The following is a 19995-nucleotide window of genomic DNA, read 5'->3' as shown; positions in this document are numbered from 1 at the left end:
CAAAGGTTTATTCTTTTAATTTTGATGATTATAACTGACAACTAAGGAAAAACCCAAATTCAGTATCTTAGAAAATTTGAATATTACTTAAGATCAATACAAAGAAAGGGTTTTTAGAAATCTTGGCCAACTAAAAAGTATGAACATCTACAGCACTCAATAGACCCTTTTACAGCTCACGTGATCAAATAGCCTGCGCGCGCATTTGGGCAACGGAAGTGTTGTTATTCCCCATTGGTTCTAACGTGGTAGCAACTCAGAAAGTTTATTAAAACGGTTTCCCAGCATCAAATTGTCTGGTTGTTGCGTTTGGTTGCACAAATATAATATACTAATATACGTATATATGTATCTGGCAACTTTATTTTTGGCCATCTGCTAACGTCTTCTATCCACTCCCCTATAGTACACAGATCTGGTAGCTGTGTTGAAAATGTTCATAAAGTCAACTTTTTTAAAATAACTTACTGTTTGTGTTGCTTCACTTTTGATTCTTACGATACTTCCGTTGCCTAAATGCGCGCGCATACGCTGCCACGTCATCATTGTGTACAAACAGTAAAAGGGTCTATACTTAGTTGGGGCTCCTTTTGCCTAAGTTACTGCAGCAATGTGGCGTGGCATGGAGTCGATCAGTCTGTGGCACTGGTCAGTGTTATGAGAGCCCAGGTTGCTCTGATAGTGGCCTTCAGCTCTTCTGCATTGTTGGGTCTGGCATATCGCATCTTCCTCTTCACAATACCCCATACATTTTCTATGGGGTTAAGTTCAGGCGAGTTTGCTGGCCAATTAAGAACAGGGATACCTTGGACCTCAGAAAACACAGTGGACCAACAGATGACCAGCAGATGACATGGGACCCCAAATGTGGATGGTGTGCCTCTCCTCTCTTCCTCCAAACTCTCGGACCCTGATATCCAAAGGAAATTCACATTTTAATTTCATCAAAGAACATAACTTTGGACCACTGAGCAGCAGTCCAGTCCGAGACGCTTCTGACACTGTCTGTTGTTCAAGAGTGGCTTGACACAAGGAATGCGACAGCTGAAACCTATGTCTTGCATACGTCTGTTCGTAGTGGTTCTTAAAGCACTGACACCAGCTGCAGTCCACTCTTTGTGAATCTCCCCCACATAATTGAATGGGGTTTGTTTCACAATCCTCTCCAGGGTGCAGTTATCGCCATTGCTTGTACACTTTTTTCTACCACATCTTTTCCTTCCCTTCGCCTCTCTATTAATGTGCTTAGACACAGAGCTCTGTAAACAGCCAGCTTCTTTTGCAATGACCTTTTGTGTCTTGCCCTCCTTTTGCAAGGTGTCAATGATCGTCTTTTGGACAACTGTCAAGTCAGCAGTCTTCCCCATGACTGTGTAGCCTACAGAACTAGACTGAGAGACTATTTTTAAGGCCTTTGCATGTGTTCTGTGCTGATTACAGTGTGGCACAAGGTGTCTTTGTTATTGAACCTTTTGACAATATTCTAATTTTCTGAGAAACTGAATTTGGGATTTTCCTTAGTTTTCAGTTATAATCATCAAAATTTAAAGAAACAAACATTTGAAATATACCAGTCTGTGTGTGATGAATTAATATTATATACAAGTTTCACTTTTTGAATGGAATTAGTGAAATAAATCAACTTTTTGATGATATTCTAATTATATGACCAGCATTTGTATATAGGTATTGTTAGTGAGTTAGAATTAGCCTGTTCCTTTGCATGGCTGATTTATATGCATCCAATGCACAAATGCTTCAAAAGTTTTGGAAAAGTGGAATAAAAAAAAACATTTTGCTCTTTCTTGATAGACAGTCAACCAAGGCGACTGTTGGCTAGGGGCTTTTTGAAGCTTTGGGCACTTTTTGTTCAATAAAACGTTACAGAGCATTAAGCCCTCCAGGGCACTACTTTTATGGATGAATGACAGTTTTGACATTGGGTCAATGTTGAGGGCAGCTCATATTCTGTGCCCAGAATTGTGCTTGGACTTAATGTCATAAAAAATTCCGTAAAGTGCTGTGAAAAGTAAGGGCACAAATCCTTATTAAATGTGTCTGGTTTGAAGTTCTGTGTTGGGTTTACCTGCAAATTTCTACATGTGTTAACATAAATAGGTTGTCAGCTACTAAGACTGGGATGTGGAGTGGAGCAAAAATAAACAACTATGATGTGCCGTTGCTTTGTGTTTGTTGAGTTGAAGCCTGTACGTCTCTACAAATCATCAATGCTGGGTGTGTTATAGCTCTTGAACAGCGGCTGCATAAAGAGGCCAATGGTTCCTGTCACGCACACCAAAACAAAGATCCACAGAAACATTCGGTCGATCACCATGGCCACATATTTCCAGTCCTCGATTATCTGTGAGAAAAATAAAAATGCACTCTTTATTTGTGACAAATTTTTGTCTAAAGAATGTATTATTTCCTGAAATGTTTGGGTCTGACTGTACTTTTCATCTACATATAGATCTAAATATTTATTTAATCTTTGCAACTAGCATTACCCCGTGAAAATGGAAAACAAGTCTTCAACCGTCTTCAACAGGCTTCTCCAACACTACATATACTATATATATAACACTAAATAAAGCTAAATAACATAATCCTACAACAGATAAAGAAATCGGTTTGCAGACATTTACTGTAAGTGATAACTGGGTTGAAAAAGTCCTCACCCCTTCATCATCATCCTCACTCTTCAACTTGTCAGCGATGTATCTGACGCCCTTCACAGCATCCTCCATGTCCGCAGAGCACTTCACTGCCATCCGCTTACGAAACTTTGTGCCTTCATGCGACTCATTGGGTCTCCAACCAATATGCTTGCTAGAATCTTCATTCACAAAGTAGGTGGAAGCCGACTCGTCTGCCTCATGTTTTGCTGGTGGATCAGATAAGGAGCCATGCTGGTGCTTCCTGCGAAATTTTTCCCGTCTGTTGGACTCTCCTGGTCGCCGCATGAATAGTAATCCAGGCACACGTGCCAGGAAGTAGTATTTGACCCATTTCGGCATAGTGTGCGTGCTTGGGGATCGATGGTGCACGTTTAGTACACACACGCTTGTGACTATAGAGAAAGTGACCAAGACCATAGTGAACATCAAGTACTTTCCAATAAGGGGCACGGCGAGTGAGGTCGGAGGTACTATCTTGGAAATCAGTAAGAGGAACACAGTTAGGGCCAGAAGAACAGAGATACACAGAGTCATTTTCTCCCCACAGTCTGATGGGAGGTAAAACACCAAGATGGCCAGTGAAGTAATAAGAATACAGGGGATGATGAGGTTTATGGTGTAAAACAGCGGTTTACGTCTGATGATAAAATCGTACGTTATATCCAAATATGTGACGTCATTAGGGTCTTCGTTTTTTCGTCCAGGCAAGGAGACAATATCCCACTCTCCACTTGGCTTGAAGTCATCTCGGCTTGCAAAGTCCGACAACAAAATGAGGTCGATTTCTGTGTGGTCATACGTCCAGGAACGGAACTTGAGCGTGCAGTTTTGCTGGTCGAAGGGAAAGTCCCGAACTTCAATTTTACAGGCACTCTTATAGATCGCTGGTGGAAGCCAGGCAACCTCACCATTGTTTGATACAACCGCATTGGAATAAAAAGACACCTCATATGTCCCATCAGCACTAAAAATGATAAATATAATTTTTTTATTTGTTTATTAAAATTAACATAGTAATGTATATTATTTTGTAGATACTTGTGTACATAATAAAGTGCATAATAAAAGTCTGTATGATTGTGTAAAGCATATGATAAACATAATATCATATAATATAAGATAAAAACTCACTTGTTGTACAGAACAATGTCAGGTAGCCATATATGCCGCGAGGGAAGACGAACTTTTCTCATTCCTTCATACTCTTCTGGATCCCACATCAACCGATAATCATGCCATACCTGCAAAAGTACACACACTTTAAAAAGACTGTCTTAAAGGGCCAATATTGTGCACATTTTTACAAGATGTAATAGTCCCAAGTGTGCCTGTTGAAGTGTGAAGTTTCAGCTCAAAATACCTCACAGATCATTGTTATAGTTTGTCCAAAATGCCAATATTTGGACGGGATAAGTAGTTGTTTACATGCATATACCTTTAAATGCAAATGATCTACTGCTTTTGGTTTAAAATAGATTTGATTCCTGTAAATACAGTCTGGGACAATAGTATCTTTAGCCACATTAGTGCTAAACACATTTAGAAAGACTTTTTGGTAAAGTTAACTAATGAGTCAGGATTAAAAAAGGAAGAGTTGGTGGATTATTTTACTTCTAGGGTGGTGGTGTTCACACACTGCCAACACACATTTATGCCCAAACATCCTTTAAAGGTGGATTTGCATAACATTAAAAGCTATTACAACCCAACCATTAAAGTTTCACAACTTTACCTGAGTGAGCCAACAATTTGTGGTCATAATCTGCTCTCTCTCATTCTGAAATGCAAACATTAATATTATACTCACATAAAAGGAAGATCAAGCACTTATACTCTCAAATATAACATTTTTTATTTAAAGTGTAAACTACCAACCACGCTGATAAGCTGGGCAAGGGACACTTGGATGGCAATGGTGACCTGCTGGCTTTTGTTGATTGCTGGTCGAATCAGTTTGTTGTATCGATCAGGAGAGAGTAGATAGTTTACCAACCGCTCCTCCACCTCTGCACACAATACAGCTGTAAAACAGACATTATTGTATAGACATTAAAAAATTAATTTTTAGTTAAAGGATTATCCCATTTTCATAAAAAATCCCAATAATTTACTTACCACCTTGTCAACCAAAATGTTGATGTCTTTCTTTGTTCAGTTGAGAAGAAATTATGTTTTTTGAGGAAAACATTCCAGGATTTTTCTCATTTTAATGGACTTTAATGGACCCCAACACTAAACAGTTTTAATGCAGTTTAAAATTGCAGTTTCAAAGGACTCTAAATGATCCCAAACAAGGCATAAGGGTCTTATCTAGCAAAACGATAGTCATTTTTGGCAAGAAAAATAAAAAAATTGCACTTTTAAACCACAACGTCTCGTCTTCCTTCAGTCTTGTGACACGCCAGCACGACCTCACGTAATAGTCATCACGTCAAGAGGTCACAGATGACGTATGCAAAACTATGCCCCAGTGTTTACAAGTGTGGAGAAAGAGGACCGTTCCGACGTTGTTGTATGTCGAATGATACTAATTAATGTCTTTGTGCAGTTTATTGTTTAAAATGGTCCGCAAATGTGCGTTTCATATATGTAACACGTGACCTTTCGATGTCATTACGCAATTACGTGAGGTCGCGTTGGTGCGTCACAGGACTGGTGAAGATGAGAAGTTGTGGTTTAAAAGTGCATATTTTAAATTTTTCTTCCCAAAAATGACTATTGTTTCGCTAGATAAGACCCTTATGCCTCGTATGGGATCATTTAGAGTCTTAAATTGAAACTGCAATTTTTAACTGCATTAAAACTGTTAAGTGTTGGGCTCTATTAAAGTCCATTAAAAAAAGAAAAATCCTGGAATGTTTTCCTCAAAAAACATAATTTCTTCTTGACTGAACAAAGAAAGACATTTTGGATGACATTGTGGTGAATAAAATATCTGGGTTTTTTTTTTAAGAAAATGGACTAATCCTTTAAGAGGGATTTAATTTGAAATCAAGAACGTATTTTTGACGCAGTCTGTAAAAACCCAGTTACAGTCATTTTTTGTAATTTACTGTTTTTAACATAAATAGATAATGTAAAGAACATTCTGTAAAAAAAGATCACCTTGTCTTGGTATCTTTAAAATTGACTAAGATGGAAATCAATGTGAAATCAAATAATTCATAAATATTGTGAATTCATTAGGTAAGAAATATTTTAGGAGATAATAAAAAATCAGTTCCATAGTTAGTAAAAATATCAAACAAATAGGAAAAAGTGAGAAAAAAGTGAGCTAAAAACTACTGGTGTTTCTGTGCCACTGTCTGGAAAGGACAGCAAGTCAGGGCAAATGAGATCACAATGTGGATAAGAAGTGAAATGTGGGGACAAGGAGTACAGAGACAACGAGATTTAAGTTGACAGGAGGAAGACTGAGGCAGCAGTTAGCATTCAACACACAATAATCCAGCCTGAACGACTCTCTGAGATCAGCAAGACATACTTAATCTGACTAAAAGCTCCACAAGTACTGAAACTTGAGAGAAATGAAAGATGATTGTATCCATTCCTCATTCTTATAGGAAAAAGAATATATTGCATGTTTTATTTATTTATTTTTTTGTTATTCAATTGTTGTTTTTATGTGTTGTGTAGCAAAAATATTTCTGGTGGCCAACTGAAGTTGAAGATGACTTTAAATTAAATAAATACTGTATAGCCAATTTTGGAAATAATTTATAATGTACCAAGCCATCGTATTAAAAACAAACATAACACAACAACAAGAACGTTATACACAAACAGAGATTGGTAATAATTATCTAACAATTACTGCAATAACTAAATGAGTCTGTACTAAAAATTACACAAAAAATATAAACAATCATGCTGTCCCTATTTTATTAATTCTCCCAATTTGCATGATGATGCTATCTGTGATGAATGTCTCTCGTGAATGTCAAGTTTCATTATGCTCTCAAACAAATTAACACGTCCATTATTATGAATCCAGACAGTTACATAAACAACCCCATTCATCTGTAAAACAGTATGCATCAAACATTGAGATACACTGACAGTAAACACGGGGTCAACGGGGCCCTATGCCGCATCTTTCATCAAAACCCTAAGGGAAAGATCATTATTTAATGCCAAAGATGAGTCAGCAGTTCAGCCCATCACTGCCCCATCAGCACACATTCACTTTATCACAAGCTCTCATATTACAGCATAGAAAGCATAGTCTGAGAATAATTAGAATAATGGCGGTTTAGTGAGCATGCCCACGAATAAACATTACACACACACAGCAGTGTTGTGGCTCATGTGGTTGCATGCACCAGGACTGATTTGAGTTCAGTTCAGTTTTTACTTTCTTAATGCTGTATATTGTAGATAGCTGATTTTGCAAGTTTTAAAATGTTTTGTCTCAAAAGTACATTTTTATTAAAAAGTTATTTGAAAGAACTGACATCAGGTAAAGATTTACAAGCACAGTATTGTTTATTTAGACTCATTTTAACCCTTAAATGTCACTAAAACACCCAATTTAACCACACGCGCATACTTCCAATCCTGTTTTGGAAAGAAACACACAAAGACACACACAATTACAGAAACAGCAGACGTCTTGATTATACAAAACAACACACTCAGATGCACACACTGTGCTTTTCCACCTCGGTGCACTTTAACTCTGTGAATAATTTAGCTGCACTAAAATAAAACCTGCCTCATCAAACAGACATCGCCAACAGAAATACACAAACATACACAAGATTAGTCGGACTCTAACACACACTAACGCGCAAGTAAATATTTTCCACCTAAGTGAGGCCGAAGTTCATAAAAGCATGCTCTTCACTGTTTTAAAGAGTGGTGCTTAATCAGTGTGTATCTGCAAATGATTGTTATCAGTGTTTGAGTGTCATAAATATCTATCAACTAAATAATTAAAGCTTCTCCATCTGCAGCCAAGCTCCACTGCATCAACTACCCATACTGTACATATACTCAACATGCAAGCATTCAGTAGCAGTTGCCCTACAAGCTGCCCTCAATAGTGACCGGGTTTAAGCGCTGTTTTAACTTCATCCTACTCTTTAAATGAGTGTTTCTCTATTTCTCTTGCTATACAGTGATCTTTTGCTAAAGGCTTTTCCTCTATTGCATCTTTCAGTTTGTATTACTTCCAAAATCTGAAACTGTGTTAGCTGTGTGTAATAATTTCTGCATATTACACTTGGCATCTTGTGATCTGGAATTACCATATTTTTACAAGTCCTACAAAGACATTCTAAAAATACACAATAAAAAAATAAGGACAAAACATGTGATTTTACTATAATTGTTGAAAGAAAACTAAATTCACTCATACTTTAAAAGCAATAAGACTTATTGAATAAGTACCCCTGTAAGTATCTTTATAAATGCTGGGTTTTTTCAACCAAGGGTTGGGTCAAAACCTTAAATAATTGTTTATATTTGACCCAACAATGGGTTAAAACAACCCAACATTTTGGGTTAAAACAACCCATACGTTAATTTACAACCCAATGGGTTGGGTTGGTCCCTTTTTGACCCAACGCTGGATGGAAATAACCCAGCATTTTTAGAGTGTATAATGCATCACATTTTATCATTCATTTCAGATTTTAATTTATTGGCCAGAACATGCCACCACTAGTAACGCCTTTTTGAGGATCAAATACATTCATTTAAAGTCATCCAAGTATTATGCCATTTTGGATATACGAAAAGACACATATCCTTAAATGAAACCAACCGTATGGCAGCTGAGGAATCCCAAATGGTGGTCCAAGAGACCTTAAATTTTTATTATTCACATCAACATTTTACCAGATATTTCACATTTTTAAACTTTATTAAAGACGTAACGTTCGTCTTCATCAGCTTGATTACTACTACGCAACTGTGTTACTGTTTAACGGAAGAGAGATACTTCAGCAATACAATCAATAATGGGAACAATGATACAAGAACGAATACTGCTTATGACAATCACAGTCCATATGTGAGATTGATCAATAATCTGTGCTTTTTTTAACTATCAGTCATTAGCAAAAATCAATGCTGATGTGTGCACATGCATGCATGCCTGATAGACTTTCTCTGTACTTCTGCCTCACCGTGCAAAAGATGTAATCATAACCGTGCCTCAATAAAAAACAACACACTCAACAATGCACATACGCATGCCCATAGACTGATAAGAAGATTTAAATATATAATTTGCATGGTCCACGTATAATTTATCCCAAAATGACTATGCAACCTTGATCAACCAGTTTACAGTACACCTTAATAACATATTGGTGGTAACGTTGCCCTATAGCTAATGCATTGTACTGTATAATAGCTTAACTAATATCTGTGAACTATATTAATATAATTGGGTATTTCTTGTTCAGTTTAATTCAGATCAGTGGTTTGAAGTCAAAGCCACATGGCATCATTCTTATGCAATGATATACAATGAATGCTCCCTGCCATGATCTTAACTGTTGAATTGCTCAAATAGAAACAATATGGTGCAGCTAATAAATGCAAGAATGTCCCCTTATGGACTGCAACAATTAAATCAAGAATGCATTTTAGTTCACTTGTATCAGGATGCATACATTTAACAGTCTAAACACCATTGAGACTTGGTATTAACAAACTAAGATACATAAACATCTATTTGGTCTTAATATATACAATGTATAGCTGTAATGAATACAGCACTTGATCGTTCTAAGTAGTAACATCTCAATAGAAGGTGGGCTGCTTACTTGCTACGGTGAGAGCTGCAATCCAAAGTCCTGAAGTCATCAGAGCTGCCATCTCCAGTACGATCCCCTCCGTCAACACTTACATCAACTAAGAGGTAAAGATCGTGTATTAAGATCCGATAATCAGAACATTTACAGATCCATTTTCCCCACTGACTTCACGACAATTCCTGTGATTCATTAAATAGAATCAAGCGCATGGCAACGATCCGGGGTTTTGTCCTCCTAATGTGCTCACTTCGTCATAATATAAGCGGGTCCTATGGCTCGAAAGCTGTTTGGTTCCCTTTCAGTGACAATCACCGACAAACTCGATGAAAATGTAAAACACTTTGAGGTTTTCTCTGGTCTTTGCGAACTGACTCGCGCGCTCTCGGAGGACTCTCCTGCGCGCGCGGCACATTGGCTACAGTGGGAAACTTGACATTCGCGAGCGCAACTTATGTTATTAAAACAAGACTTCTAGGTCTAGATCTATATACCATCGTATTTATGGTTTTTAAAATAATTTAAACAATCTATTTTTTTCTTCCAGACATTCCCTCTTATTATAAATATTTACAATAGCACAATGTTGATGGTAATGATGTGTAAAATGACTGGCTTAGTCGCGCATAATAAAAGACGTGCACTCTGTTTTACGCGGGCAGTAGGTTAAGTGTGCGTAATGGGGAGGAGAGTTTGCTGTTTGTCTAAAGAACGCAGCTGGTTATTTGCCTTGTCACTTCCAACACAAAAATACATTTTAGTAAAATTCCTTTACACTACAGTCTGTTTGAACCTTAATGAATATTAATGAATACTACAGTATTCAGTTTATAATTCACTATAGGTTATACAGTATACTTAATACACATTAACAATAATTACTATAACATACAAGAGTTTAGTACAGTTCATAGTAAGGGTATAGGCCTACTAGTTTTTATTCTTTTTTCGTGGTGGAGGCAACAGCAACGATCATGGGTTCAAATCCTAGTTTACAAATCTTAAAATGACGCATGTATACTGTAAAACCCAATAAGTTAATTTAAATTTAAAGAATGTTTATACTGATTATACTGAACATTTTAAGTGATACTACTACTACTACTACTAAAAGTGTATGCCACAGTTTTGGTGCTGGTTTTCTAGGGAACACCAGCTAAACCAGCATTAGCACCAGCATCCCATGCTGGTCATACCAGCATATGTTGTGTTTTGGTGCTGGTATGCTGTGACCACCCGCAAAACCAGAATAGACCAGCATAATTCCCATGCTGGTCCATGCTGGTTTGATGCTGTTTTTTCAGCAGGGCAGACTGACAAAGGGATGTTTAATCTCTAAAAGTTCACACATACACATTTTCACACATTTATTTATAGGCTTTCTCACTTAACCATATCATACCCAAAGGTTATAGCATTAGTGTTGGGTAAATGCCTGTTAATTTAATTTAGTTTGACTGAAAGAGGACCTTGTATAATGTTTCCCGATACAGGCCGAGATGTTTACTGTAATGTTTAGCCTCTCATTTGTTTCAGAAACCTCAGACATACAACATCTCTGAAAAGCATATTTTTACTGTTTAGTTTAACACATTGTTTTATATAATTGTTAAACGTTTTTATCTTTATCTACATGCAACAATATTACACTATAAACTGCTACAACAAAGTGTATGTTAAAATCAACTAAACTGGAAAACATACATACATTTTAATACATAAATAAGCATACTGCCTCTATGAAGGATGGTCAGCAATCCCAAATCCTCATAATGGTCCACGTCCCATCAAAGAGAGGTGTTGTGGAATGGCAGTTTATATCTTTCAACATCTAACGGATATTAGCTGCCCAACGGCCATTCTGGTAACTTGTATTAACTTTTAACGCATTCCTATAATAGGCTATACTACCACATATCTTCAAAACACAGTGGTGGACAAAAACAAACTCACCCCATATTTGCTTGATGGGGTTGAGGTCTGGACTTTGAGGGGGCCAGTATGGCTCTAAAAGTGGCGACAAAATGTGGATAAAAACAGTACAACTCACATCATCTGATATTTGTTGTGCTCAGAGCAACCATGTTATGAAATTAAATCATGTTCACTATATAACTTGGAATCTTCTTCAAACAAGCTTCTTTAAAATCTGTGCTTAGGGAATTTGTCCTCTTACCAAAATTACAGCACTAACAACATTAAAATTGTGCCTTTGATCCACGTGTGTAAATATGAATCAATTACATTTAGTGGTCCAATATCCTTTCTTTGGACGATTGCCATAAACAAAGATATAAAGTGGGGAAACTTAATGTAAGTAAAAGTTTCATAAAAGTCACTTACGGCAACTGCATAGCAAGCGTGCACTGCACAAAGGTTCGACCCTGGTTCGACCCGACATCCTCGATACTTGCAAGATTTAACTCAATTGCTTTGTACCGCCATCTTGTGGCCTTAAATAGTTTAGCTGTGGAAAATAATATTTTTTTAATAATTATAACATTGATAAATGTACGTTATTATAGCATTATATTAAATGTCTTTCTTTATACTATAGGAAAAATATAATATAGCTGATATTTTCTACTGTATACCACGATTTTAAAAAATATAATCTCAAATATGGTATTACATGTTGCATACTTCAGTAAACTGTAGTTAATTATAGTAATTACTTTAAAAATCTAAAAAGGTAAGGTTTATAAACACTAACTTTACGAGAAACTTTGAATTATAGTCCTCAAATCATTTTTCCTCTGGTTCCTTGTTTCAAAATATGATAAAGCATAATGTGTTGACTAAGTTACATATAGACATTTACTCATGCGTGTAATTTGCACAGGGGTTACGGGGGTCATGACCCCCTCAAAAATCAAATCCAGCTAATATAACCCCCCCCCCATATCATCACATCATTTAGATTAAAATAAATATTTTAAGTATTAGCAAAATGTCCCCCTAAATATATAATGTTAGCATACTCTGGCCTACACTATCTGTTGCAAATCAGCTGTTCCAAAAGATAGTTTACAAGAGAAACTACTAGACCAGACTATGTGCAAGGTGTAAGAATAGTTGTCTAATTTTAATGTGTGAACAGTTTCTTATCTGCTATTTCTTATCCTGGACTTAAAGTATCACAAATGTATTTCTAATACAGGAACGGCAAATTAGCATGTTACCTTTTACACAACAAAATGATTCAATAAATAAATAAATATGCCGCGAGTTTAACCCCCCAATGATAGACCTAAAGTTACGCCCTTGCATTTACTTCTGATTGTTCAGAATATTGTAAACACGTAACTACGTCTTCGTTTTTGTTTGCATTACTCATCTAACTGGTTCTTCCGGCATATTTATGTTGTTATATGTATACGATCTATTCTAGAAGAGCTTCTCAGTCGTATCCAGTCTTGGAAACAGGACTTCCTGTCGGGAAAACCACTATCTGACTCCACAGCACCATCATCACCCTCCAGCTCCCAAACAAACTTAACCTACATACGCAACTTTTCCTCCAGTCCTCTTCATTGGAAAATTTTCCGTCGCTGGAAAATCAAACGCAGAAATGTCTCCTCCATCCGCACGGCTTCAAACCAAACCCGTTATAACGTGTCTGAAGACGTTTCTTATCTCGTACAGTCTCATTTTTTGGGTGAGTTTTCCTGAGATTTGCTGTTAGCTTGAGGCGGCTATCGGTACGGCTAACTCGCGCTGAACAATAGGCTCAGTCAACTAACAGCTGTTCATCTGAATTTATGCTTCATCTAAAATTCTTATACAAGCAGAGAACAGATGTTTAATTGGTGTTATTTGTTGTTTGTTTTTGTACGTGAACTTTCAAATTGCAACGAACTTATAACACTTTGCAAATGTCCTGCCCATAACCTTTTATTGTTTGTTACCGGCTTGATGGGTTTGCCGACGTAAATTCGCTGCTAATGCTATGATGAAAATATCAATTTTAAAATGTTTTATTTTGCACTCGGAGAAATTTATTAAAATTTGAGCTTTTGTACTTTTGGGGGAAAGCCACAGTTGTTTTGTCCGTTTAATATATTTACGTATACAAAGATTCACTAAAGACGCTGATATAAATAGTTCATCAAACGTGGCATTACTGGGTGCGAAGTACAAAGCAGGTTTATCTCTTCAATTTATTGCTATCCACAGTGGTTTTTAACAGGCAGGAGACATACGGCCAAATGATCGGGCTCCTAGCCCCTGCTGAGGAAGGAAAAACACATAAAAATCTGTTAGTTCAAGGTTTATGTGCAACAGTTTGTTTTTTGTTATTTTAAACAATTTATTTAAAAAAACAAGCACAGTTTTTAACAAACCTTGAACTAACAATAAAGACTAAACATAACTATCAGAGCTTTTTAGATGAAGTATAATAAGTAGGTTTGCAGGGTGTCATCACAAGCTAGGATGGGCATCTCGCTGTCTTATAATTTATGTGTTTAAAGGGATAGTTCACCCAAAAAGGAAAATTCTGTTACCATTTACTCAATCTCATGTTGTTTCAAACGTGTATACATTTTGTTGTTCTGATGAACACAAAGGAAGATATTTCAAGACATGTTTGTAACCAAACCATTCATGGACCCCATTTACTTCCATAGTTTCAGTGTTTTTTTCCTACTATGGAAATGGATGGGGTCCACAAACGGTTTGGTTACAAACATTTCTCAAAATATCTTTTTGTGTTCATCAGAACAAATAAATGTATACAGGTTTGTAACAAAATGAGGGTGAGTAACGGATGACAGAATTTTTGGGTGAACTGTCCCTTTAAGTTGAATCCGTGAACGTCTATAGATTATGCCTGATGGTTGTTGTTTGTAGGTTACAGGAGTGATCCTGTTAGCTGTTGGAGTATGGGGAAAAGTTAATTTAGAGTTTGAGCTCCTCCAGAAATTAGACAAGGGGACCAATGCACCATATGTCCTCATTGGGACCGGAGCCGTCATCATCATCTTTGGATTGTTTGGTTGCTTCGCTACATGCCGTGGGAGTCCATGGATGCTGAAACTGGTCAGTTCTATAGAGATACAGTATCATACAAAAGCTGAATCTTAAGAGAATGAAAATAAAACACATTGTTAAAGATGGTGAGCAGGATAAGTAAAGTAATACTAATTTGGGCTTAGATTCTCAAAAGCATTATAAGCCAAGGTAAAATATGGCAGTAGCCAAGGGAGATGCTTGATATATTACTGGGTTTAGTATGATTTTGGGAAGTATGGCTCTATATGATTGTATTATCTGTAAATTGTTTTTATCTGCATGTGATTTCCTTATTTAGTATGCCATGTTCCTGATACTGGTGTTCCTAGCTGAACTAGTGGCAGGCATATCCGGATTCATTTTTAGACATGAGGTACATTTATACATAAAAAAAACATTTATACATTTAAAGTCTGAAGTGTGACCCTGTTTGTATAAAACCAGGCTAAAGTCTCATAATCTTAAAATAGGATCATCAAAGTGAAATTTCTTTAATAACACTTTAATTTGAATCTTTGACATGACCTTCATGTCATGTATTTATCAGTATTATAAATACATGAAAATTACTTTATCTGGGTTTTTACTGGCAGGGTCACATACGTATGTCATGTGATATTAGCAGTCTACAACGAAATGATTTTGTAATATCCTCTTAGATTAAAGCAGTACTTCAGGACGTTTATAAAGCTGCTGAAAAGTCTTATGATGGCACGGCCGCCAAGAGTGATGATATGGACAGGATCCAGAGAACAGTAAGCATGTATTTTATTTTACTGTCTGCGGGTAGTAAATTAAATCAGAATTACACAAGTTCAGTTTTTGCTCATTTAATTGTTCATTCACCAGGTTAGTACTGTTATATTAATGTTATAATTTTGATTTTGTAGATGCAGTGCTGTGGAGAGACTAACTACACCAGCTGGGCAAACACAGATTACTTTAAGAAAGAGGGTATACCCAAAAGCTGCTGCAATGTGACTGCTGGTGTAAACTGCACTACTACAGAACTTAAGAATCTTACGTTGGCCGAATCAGTGGTGTACCAGCAGGTAAGATGTTACTTAATGTAGGCAGGTCTGTAAGAAACATCTAGAGTTGTTAAATAAAACAAAAATATTCTCTTTGTAGGGCTGTTTCTCGCTATTGACTATCACGATGGAGGGCAATCTTGGAATTATTGCTGGAATTTCTTTTGGAATAGCATTTTTCCAGGTACTTTCATGTCGAGTTATTGTTTCAATAGTTGTTTGTTTTCGTCCATAATAACTTATTTGTCTTAATTTGACAATTACTTTGCAGCTTATTGGGATATTCCTGGCATTCTGTCTGTCTCGCTACATTACCAACAACCAGTATGAGATGGTGTAGTATCCTTACACCATAGGTACTTTTGATTTATTTGATTTTACCTTAAAAATACTAACGTTTCAAAAGTATGTGACAATGCATTGATTTTGTACTGTCATTTTTGTCTTACAGGTTATCAGCTCAATATCCCTGAGGATCTGACATAAGGAAAACCTATTAAGTTTCAGTATTTGTATGTGTGCCTCAGCTAAACATTTCTTTTTAGAGAATTTCTACAATGCTGCTTTTAAAAATTATATATTTCTTGTTGGTAACTAAATTGAAAGGAAACGACCAATTCCCATGGTATACCATCATTTTGCCGATTCAGTTATTTTGGTATAGTGTTAATGTAACACAGATTAGATATTCCAGAGTTTGTAGAAAGTACATATGTTTTAGCCAGTGTTAAATCAGGAACGCACAGTTATGCAGTACATTGTGTACTTGTACAGCTTATCCTTTGTTTCATTAACGTTAACTTATGCTTAAACTTGGATCTAGTTCTAAAAGTAGTAAAAATTCTTGCATGCAATCTGAAAGTTAAACATTTCTGCAACACGTGTCAAAAGGGAATTTTTGTTTGAGTTTATTTCAGGATTTTTATCACACTTTGAGCCACCAAATATGTATTACTTATGGAGTACTGTTTCTATAATAATCAAATAATTTTCAAGACCTAGTTTTAATACATGTGTGCCTGTTTCAATTGCTTTTGTGAATATAATGTGCTTTTCTGCAGTCTTTATTGATGTAGCAGTGATAGTATGATTATGACATCATTTTTTCAATTATTATAAGTGTGAATAGAAATTATGTAGTTTCTCTTTTGTATTTCTACAAAAATGTGAACATGGGTTTGTCAGGTAACAGTATTTAAAATGTACATATACAGAAAAGTCAAAGTGGTATCATCAGACATTTAAACACATCCATCCATTGATTAAGAGAATTAACATAATGTTTAAATTCACATTTTTAACTATTATTTTCCTCTTGTGTCATTCCAACATATTCATACAATACATTCTTGTCAGTAGATAAACCGTCCGATGGATTTTTATCAGAATATGGAATTGAATTTGGGGCATGTACACCTTTATATCTTTATAAGATGACAACTTTGTCAATAGTCTGTTCTTGTGAAAGCTGTAAAACTTAAAACAAAATAAACTTGTATTTTGTATGACATGGCATAAGCAAAGGTTTAATACGTGGAACCACCAGGTGGCACCATCGGTTTATTTATAGACATGCCATTGTGAGTCTTATGGTCGTATTTAATATAGAATTGCACAGAAGCACATTTATTAATATCAAGGATTAAAAAATCTACTTTTAACCGCATGACGATATTTTACGATAACACTGCATTAAAGCACAAAATACTTGCTATTTTAATAAGATTGCTAGACGTCGAGGCGGGCATACGTGAAATGTTCCCGCTTGATTGGTCGGGCCACCTGTCGTTCATCTGAAACTCGGAACACCATTGGATGTATGACAGTCGCTTGTCTGAGTCAACGGTATAAATTCTGTCGGTCTCGCATAAGCACGCAGAAGAAAGGAAGTTTCTTCTCCATCGGGTCGGTGTGAAGTTTTGGCAACGCCACCAATCCTTTGTCGTCTGTTTATTTCAGGCCAAACCCCAATTTCATTCAGGTTAGTGTTTGTGGAGTTTTATTACGTTTTGCTGCATGGTCGTTGCAACGTTAGATGGAGTGACGCTTCCCTTGTATGGATTTTTCACGTAGCGTTTCTCTAGTGTGCATTGTTAGTTTCTACACCCATGTCAGTTTATCGATTTAATGCATGAAGCTACGTTTAAATCTTGCGTTGACATTATTTGTTGTGCTTGTTAGCGACTAGCTTATATTGTTATAAACGCACGAGACAAGCGATTCCATTGTATTAACGACAATTTAATGGCCTTACAATCGGAGCGTTGTCGTTGATCTAAAATACAGAAAGCATGCGTCGTATGTGTGTTAAGATTCTTTTTGTTTAGTATTTCAATCTAATGTGTTTCATTTCAGCTTCGTCATGATGCAGCTCAGCGACGCGCACTGCAACAAGCACTCGCTGCTCAACGTGATGAACCGCTTTATCGCCGCGGCCAACAACATGGACGAAACCATCATGGTGCCAAGCTTACTACGTGATGTGCCTCTGGAGGAACAGGATAGTCAAGCCTCTGTTAGCCAAAACAATAACGAGCCGTCTTTCCCCAGCAAACAGAGGGATATGTATGAGCACTACCTGCTGCTGAAGTCCATTAAGAATGACATGGAATGGGGCCTGCTGAGGAGAGAGATGGGCGGCAGTGCCAGCTTCCTGGAAATGGCTGTGAAGCAAGAGGGCCCGCAGCAGATAAATGGAGATGTTGAGGACTGCCCGGACTTGGAGAGCGAGTTCCACTATCATCTCCATGGACTGTTTGGGGTTCTGTCGAAGCTTACGGTTCAGGCTGACCACCTCACAAATCGATACAAGAGAGAAATTGGTGGCGGTAGCCTGTTGCGGTAGGAGTGAAAGTGGTATGGACAATTCTTGAACTGTTGGATTGGGAAATGGGGCAGCAGCTGACTAAGGGCTTTAGATTCTTCTCTGCCATCAATGGGGGTCTTTCTTTTTTCGAGTTACGCACAAATCTTGGTGCTTTTAAAATGGTTCCAAGTTAAAGGGCTGAGGGGGTATTTCGTTTTTAAACTGATCTTTCAGTGGACCATCGATTCTGGTTAGACCCTAGAGATTTTCTTTCCCTCTATACGCCTGGTCAAAAAGCCCTTGACACGTCAAAGCTATTGAAGAATAGGAATGCTGGTAATTCTGTTCTTCTTTGTCTAGTCCATGCCTTTTAATCAGGGGATTTTTATGTATTAATGCTGCTCTCGTGCACATGTCCATGAAAATGGTGTGCCTTCTGTTTGCGGTTCCCACTTGTGCTGTTCAAGTATGTATGCTTGCCATGCATAGTATCACGTTGAACAGGGCCCATGCTGTGTTTGTAATGCCACTTGTCTCGTTTGTCCTAAAAGATTTCAAATTTTATATTCTGTAATATAGTGACTTATTAATAAAGAATTAACTTAAATTGTACTGATTTCTGCCTGTAAATTGTACTGCTTTTGTAACGAGTCAAGATACTTGTTTCCAAGTGGGCTGAGTCCAATATCTAATCCTAAATAGAGCCAGTGAGTGTTGTTAATCTGGTTTTGTAAGCGCTGTATCACTTTAGCTACCATGTGATGTCTCGCATAGGCAGATTTGAGCTTGTCTGCATTCATCCCTATTCAGCCGTGTTTGTGACCCACCCTATGCCACAAACCGTATATACTGGCGACGAGTACAATAAGTCAACATCCAAATCCAGTGGTCCCAACCCTGTTCCTGGGGACCTACCCTTCTGCCTACTTTAGGTCCAACCCTGTTTCAGCACACCTGTCCTTTTTAATTTTTTTGTTAGCTGCCTAAAGCTTGATTGGCAGGTTCAGGTGTGTTTGATTAGGGTTGGAGGTGAACTCTGCAGAAAAGTAGATCTCCAGGAACGGGGTTGGTGACCCCTATTCTAATCTAAATTGTTCAAGTGTCTTAAGCCATAAAGTGTCTGGAGAAGATTATCGGTTCATGTGTACTACGGTCACAGACTCTATGGGTCGCAGTAACTTTCAAGGGAGAGATTATTTTGTTTACCCACATGTAAATTTGTATTTCCCTAGTAAATGCATCTTGTTGCACTTTGTTGTTTCCTGGTTGAATATATGGATCACATCTTTCCCGTAACTGATTTCAGCAATTCTATACTTAAGTCATTTTGTGGTTACTTTTTAACTTTGTGTATCCTGGTGGAGATGATGATTAAACCTGACGACCACAGTCATTATTAAAGCAAAGAAAATCAGTCACATACTTTGCATTAGAAGGGCAATTCCATACAAATGCCAACCTTATTATAAAAAAGTAAAGTTTTTAACCATACTGGTATCTCACAATTCAATATCTCATCGTTTAATTACACATGCAATGTCTCTGTTAAAGTTTTTAAAGCGTTTTCCCATACTTGGATTTTTTTTTCCATACACATGCAAATTTCAGAATTGTCACATCCATATTGTGGAAATGTCACGTCCACGATGCTGTTTCTTCCCCGTAAATGTGCATACAAATATTAAAATATTGTTTTTTGAAGA

General features: G+C 36.9%; 3 protein-coding genes across 3 annotated transcripts; 2 read left to right on the top strand and 1 right to left on the bottom strand.

Moving 5' to 3' along the window:
* Positions 1–1675: 1675 nt before the first annotated feature.
* On the bottom strand, positions 1676–12743 carry chrnb5b (cholinergic receptor, nicotinic, beta 5b). Its single transcript, XM_065273355.2, has 9 exons — positions 12625–12743; positions 11786–11909; positions 11396–11449; positions 9455–9542; positions 4554–4699; positions 4411–4455; positions 3810–3919; positions 2679–3642; positions 1676–2362 (listed from the first exon to the last, which is right to left on the bottom strand). Exons 4-9 carry the CDS (start codon positions 9504–9506, stop codon positions 2216–2218), a joined length of 1464 nt encoding a protein of 487 aa, XP_065129427.1. The 5' UTR covers positions 9507–9542; positions 11396–11449; positions 11786–11909; positions 12625–12743; the 3' UTR covers positions 1676–2215.
* A 131-nt stretch (positions 12744–12874) lies between these two features.
* Positions 12875–16994, top strand: tspan6 (tetraspanin 6). Its single transcript, XM_065273367.2, has 8 exons — positions 12875–13100; positions 14294–14482; positions 14754–14828; positions 15115–15210; positions 15346–15507; positions 15587–15670; positions 15758–15842; positions 15938–16994. Exons 1-7 carry the CDS (start codon positions 13014–13016, stop codon positions 15824–15826), a joined length of 762 nt encoding a protein of 253 aa, XP_065129439.1. The 5' UTR covers positions 12875–13013; the 3' UTR covers positions 15827–15842; positions 15938–16994.
* Positions 16995–17307: 313 nt separating this feature from the next.
* On the top strand, positions 17308–19995 carry mid1ip1l (MID1 interacting protein 1, like). Its single transcript, XM_065273380.1, has 2 exons — positions 17308–17467; positions 17842–19995. The coding sequence occupies exon 2, from the start codon at positions 17849–17851 to the stop codon at positions 18329–18331; it is 483 nt and encodes a 160-aa protein (XP_065129452.1). The 5' UTR covers positions 17308–17467; positions 17842–17848; the 3' UTR covers positions 18332–19995.

This window comes from Paramisgurnus dabryanus, chromosome 16, assembly GCF_030506205.2.
Source record: "Paramisgurnus dabryanus chromosome 16, PD_genome_1.1, whole genome shotgun sequence".
Lineage (NCBI taxonomy): Eukaryota > Metazoa > Chordata > Actinopteri > Cypriniformes > Cobitidae > Paramisgurnus > Paramisgurnus dabryanus.
The sequence above is the reverse complement of the archived record's forward strand: the minus strand, read 5'-3'. Positions and strand labels throughout refer to the sequence as shown.